Source organism: Moschus berezovskii, chromosome 22 (assembly GCF_049115385.1).
Source record: "Moschus berezovskii isolate FMDL1 chromosome 22, NW_MosBer_1.0, whole genome shotgun sequence".
NCBI classification, from domain to species: Eukaryota; Metazoa; Chordata; class Mammalia; order Artiodactyla; family Moschidae; genus Moschus; species Moschus berezovskii.
Genome location: NC_142481.1, coordinates 63187438 through 63193158, shown reverse-complemented (window position 1 = coordinate 63193158; position 5721 = coordinate 63187438). Strand labels below are relative to the sequence as shown.

Here is a 5721-nt window from a genome sequence, read left to right as displayed (position 1 = left end):
TTGGCCTTTCATACAGGTGAGAGTGGAAGGTGTGCACAGCCAGGTGTGCAAAACAGCAAAGAAACTTGGATACTATTGTTTCTGCCAATGCCAAAAAACATCTCACAGGTCTTGGAGATGACCAGCTAATTCTACCTCAACCTAATCATGAGCTCTGTAGAATATCTGTCCCTGACAGAAGAAGGTAAATAAACAAGAAAGTCAATTACAGATTTCACAAATATTTTATACACTGGTCTACAATTTTTAATTAGAATTAACTATCAAAGACACTGCAACCTTTGAGCATAACAATGTTTAATGGTGGCTTTTTTAGGTGAATGCTGGGAAGTATTCAACATTAAATTCAATTTACATGCTTGCAAACACATTAATAGCAATTCTTTAATTTTCAAATCAACTAATTCAAAGTACAGAAGGCTTGTTCTCAAGTAACTCTTCTGAGGTGACATGAAGACTGAAAGAAGCCTATAACTTGAGTCCAGGTCTCTAACCAACAATCACTATATCATCACTGGTGAACTCATATGAGGGAACTTCAAGGTTGAGAGGTGCAGGCCCCTTCCTGATCCTGCCAGACGCATCATAGTGTGACCCGTGGCAAGGGCAGTAATAACCACCAAAATCTCCTGCATTTGCAATGGGTACACAACCAAGATGAGTGCAAACACCTATCAAGATAACCCATTCAGGTTTCTTTACTCGTTCTAAGTCATGCTGTGGGTCCCTCAACTGGGACACTTCAACTGCAGCTTCCTGGTCAATTTCCTTCTTGGTTCGATGGCGCACGAACAGGGGTTTGCCTCTCCATTTGAAAGCCATGTTCTTCCCCTCTGGAATATCGGATAACTTGATTTCAATTTTCGACATGGCCAACACATCAGCAGAAGCACTCATGCTGGAAACAAACTGAGAGACGACATTCTTAGCAGCATATGCAACACCCACAGTAGTTGTTGCAGTTATCAAATAGGAAAAACCTTTTCGAGCCTCACTGCTCTCTTTTGAAGACTTTGTACTATCTAACACTTCAGGGCGACGATAGTCAGAGAAGTCAGGCACTTTGATGTCTGTATGGGAATAACGAACAGAAGCAGGGACTGCAAAATAAACAGAAGGTTAAAAAAACACAATTAGATGAGAACCCTGAAAGAGGCATACATCAGGGAATGGGCCCTTATGAATTCATAAGCAAAAATAAAATTATTAAAACATGAAATACGGCACTCACTGGTCTCAGAAATGGCCAAGTTGGCAATGCCAGCAAATAAAATACTGAAAATAAAATTAAGTCAACCACTACCTATCACACTGGTATGAAATCATAATATGTATAATTGACTCCACCTGATTAAACACTGCTGATTCAGAATTTGTAACAATTCAGTGCATCAGGTTAAAAAAAGTTAAACAGTACTGCAAACAGCAATATTTTAACTCTCAAAAAAACCAACCTGCTAAAATATACTGTGCAATTATGCTAAATATCATCCATATTTTCTGGATTAGAAGAGACCCTAAAACTCATCTAGTCCATTCATTAAATTGATGTGAACATCTTATTAAACCAAATGTCTAACTTTATATTCCTATCTACCTGCTCTCCAAACTTCTAAAAATTCATAAATTAAGAATTGTAAGATAATAAACACTGTGTAAACAGTATAAATTTAGTTGCAGAAAACTTAAAGAGATTTCTATTTTAGATTTGAGTGTAAAAATTCAAGTAAAACCACTAATGGGCAGAAAAGGCACCCTTATCAGACTATGTAACTATCAAAATCAAATGAAAGCTCCAAAAGAACCAATTATTTCAACTTAGTATAAAAAAGAGCAATTTTTTTCATATAACATCAGTGAAAGGCAATAACATCTATTAAGGGTGGGGTATTATTATTTTTTTACTGCTGTGGATCTCTCAACTGGGACACTCTACTCCAGGCCATAAATATGCCAGATGTTAATATCAAATGAACATTAAATAACCAAATAATTACTGTTTATGCAATATAGTAAGTCCCCCACATACAAATGAATTCTGTTCTGAGAGTACATTTGTGAGTTCAATTTGTTCCTAAGTCCAACAGAGTTAGCCTAGGTACCCAACTAACACAATCAACTACACAGAACTGTACTGTAACAGGTTTATAATACTTTTTACACAAATAATACATAAAAAACAAACACAAAAAATAAATACATATTTTTAATCTTGAAAAGTACAGAAGTACAACAGTTGGCAAACAGGGGCTGGCATTAAATGAAAAGGCAAGAGGTGCCCACTGGAGGAGGGAGAGGAGGTGGGAGATAGTAGAGCTGAAGAACAGTCAGAAATACAGGAGACAAAGGGCAAGCTGCAATTTCACTCACACCTGACGCTGATGGAACACATGTTCCAATCTTTGAAAGTTCAAAACTTGGAGGTTCTTATTGTATTATGGATGCAACAGTTTGTTTTTTTTTTTTCAAACAACAGGTATGTCCTGTCCCACAACATTTTTTAATGTCTGACAAAAAATTAACTTATGATATCACCTTTAAGTATGTTTCAGAAAATAAATCTCTTTTGCAAACTGCATATTTGTTTAAAAAAATCTACAACACAGATCTGCTTTTTAGAAAAAGAGATACTAAAAACTCCTCGGTTTTGTTTCCAAAAGAAACATGAACTTATAAAAAGCACTGTCATATAAGCTGCAATTCTACTTGACCTACTAGGCTGTCTCACCTTAACATACTTCCTTGAGCAGTCAAACATTACAATAAGGAATATGTTTCACATGGTCAGTAATTTTATGGAAGCCATAAGTAGTCAAAAACAAAGGAGAAACCTATCAAAATCACTCTATGTACTTCTCTAACTCACTCAACATTTTTTGGAAGGGACCAGAACACAGGTAGTGACTACTGGATACTCGCAACTATGGCAAAGTGATATTGTATCACATACTACCCTACGTAAGTGTGACTTACTTTCCCCTAGCACTGTCTGGGATTACACAGGAAAGAGAAGCACAGCATACCTAAAAGATGAAGAAACCCAAGTTCATACTTAAAAGCCCTATCTACAATCCTTGCACACAAGGAAATGCACAGAATACTAGAGAGAATGACTTTGACATTATCTTCCAGAGATTTGGTAGCAAAAGAAATCCCGTTGTCTACTCCCATTTTATCTAGTAGGTTACACTTTATACTGAACTCCATCATTAAGAACACTTTGGGAAATTAAACTGCTATATTGTAAAAATCATTCTCTAAATAATTCACATGAATTTATTAGGTGTGACTTTTAGTAGCAAAAGTTAGCTATATTTAGCGCTAATGAAAACAAAATCAATACTTATAGAAACATCATCTAGAAATGGAGAAAACTTAAGGCATTATAACAAAACGGTTTTGTTTTAAAGTGAGCTCTAATGTATCTCAATTCAAGGATCTTCTTCTCACTCAACTGCCCCTCACCATACCCTCAACAGAGCATTAACCATCTTTCCACAAACCATCTATACAGAAAATTTTAACATGTACTTAAGCTTCAAGCTAAAAGCATGATTACAGAAAACAGATTTGCCCTATACCGCTACCATTTCTTGGAAAAGTCAGGTAAGCCCATGATTTTTAGAAGAAACTCTTTAGCCATTTGACAAATTCCAAGATATTTTTCATCTTTATTATTGAAATTTTCTCCTCCGTAATTGTTTCTCATTTGGGTCCAAATAACTGGTTTGGGCAATTTCTCTAAAACCCGAGTGCACACTAAGAAAAACTGCCACTTTATTCATTCACAAATACTCTGCACCAACTACATGCAAAATCTGAGGTTGTGGAAGCTAGAAAAATAAAGGATACTCTCTATACCTTGAAGCTCAAGGTCAGAGGAATCCTCAATAAATCCAATACAGAAAAGAAAGTGTTATGTGCTATAAAACATAAAGGAATCAGCAACATAAGATTTTACTGACCTGATCCTGAACTGAGATTGAGAGGATGGGTAAAACTTGGAAATGTGGAAAACTGGGAGGGGCGTTTAAAGTAAAGGTAAAAGGGTAAATGCAGACCGACTTAAGAGTGTGGGGGACACTTGGTGTAGCGCAAAGGTCCATTGGGGCCAGGCAAGTAACATAAAGAATCAAGCAGGCCTTATGAGGACTGTGATGAACTGGAGAAGCACTTGCTTCAATGAAGGGTGCGACCAAAGCACAGTACACATGAGAGTGGAAACCAGAGCCCAGCACTGCCAACTTTCAACATTTCAAGAGGCGCCAAAGATAGTCCCTTTTTAACAACTATGCAGGTAAAGGTAGACTACAAAGCTGCCAATTAAGGATCTCCAAACAGTGCATAAAAACTGAGAACAAGGCACCAAAGATAAACTAGGAACTGCGGACAAGAGACGTGAAATATACTCTTGGTGAGAGCTTATGGCTAAATCAGTTTTCAAATCTATCACTGTCACACCCGCACAGGTGCGGACACGGAGGCCTGGGGAGGGGCAGAGGCCTAACCAAGGTCGACCCGGCCCGCAGGCCATGCCATTTCCAACCAGGGCTCTGTTGCATTTCCCGCAGCCCCCTGCCCTTCTCGACTGCTCCCTGCGTCCAGGGGCGGAAGGAGCAAGACAAGAGGCACCCCTCAGCCGGCTCACCGTTGAGGCCCACGGAAGCGACCAAAGGCCGGCCTGCGGCCAGGCCTCTCAGCGACTCCCGACACAGGACAGAACGCCTCAAGTCCAGCACAGGCGACTCCGGGGTGGCGAGCACCGCGGCCTGTACCAGGGGCCGCAGCGCGCCCGCCACCCCGCGGGACGTGGCCGACAGGACCGGCGCGAACGGGCCCGAGCGGGCGGCGACCGACAACATGGCGACAGCAGATCCAAAATCGAAGCCGGTCACAGGGACGACCTTAGAACCGCAGCGCAGGCGCGAACGGGCGACGAGAGGGCGCGGGACCGTGACGTCAGCGCGCCGGCAGAGGGGAAGCCCCGCCTCCACACAGGGCGGGGCCAGCCTGGAGAGCCGCGGCGTCGAGGGCGGGGCGAGGGCCCGCGCGCCGGAGGGGGAGTAATCTCCTTCAGTTCAGTCCCTCAGTCGTGTCCGACTCCTTGCGACCCCATGAATCACAGCACACCAGGCCTCCCTGTCCATCACCAACTCCTGGAGTTCACCCAAACTCATGTCCATAGAGTCAGTGATGCCACCCAGCCATCTCATTCTCCGTCGTCCCCTTCTCCTCCCGCCTCCAATCCCTCCCAGCATCAGAGTCTTTTCCAGTGAGTCAACTCGTCGCATGAGGTGGCCAAAGTATTGGAGTTTCAGCTTTAGCATCAGTCCTTCCACTGAACACCCAGGATTGATCTCCTCTAGAATGGACTGGTTGGATCTCCTTGCAGTCCAAGGGACTCTCCAACACCACAGTTCAAAACCATCAATTCTTCCGCGCTCAGCTTTCTTTATAGTCCAACTCTCACATCCATACATGACCACGGGAAAAACCATAGCCTTGACTAGACGGACCTTTGTTGGCAAAGTAATGTCTCTGCTTTTTAATATTAGCCCCTAATGTCTAGCGGCTTGAGTGTCTGCCTCTGGTATCTGCCCCAAGAAAGGCGTCAAAGGAGGCCACCAGAAATGTCATGGGGGCCAATTTTGCATCCGGACAAAAACCTCATCTGTGGGGAACGAGGGATCAGAATGAATTATCATAACAGTTTAAATTGAG

General features: G+C 41.9%; 1 protein-coding gene across 1 annotated transcript; it reads right to left on the bottom strand.

Moving 5' to 3' along the window:
* Positions 1 to 280: 280 nt before the first annotated feature.
* On the bottom strand, positions 281 to 4930 carry UQCRFS1 (ubiquinol-cytochrome c reductase, Rieske iron-sulfur polypeptide 1). The gene is made up of 2 exons (XM_055413182.2): positions 4649 to 4930; positions 281 to 1100 (listed from the first exon to the last, which is right to left on the bottom strand). Exons 1-2 carry the CDS (start codon positions 4860 to 4862, stop codon positions 490 to 492), a joined length of 825 nt encoding a protein of 274 aa, XP_055269157.1. The 5' UTR covers positions 4863 to 4930; the 3' UTR covers positions 281 to 489.
* Between the last annotated feature and the right edge of the window lie 791 nt (positions 4931 to 5721).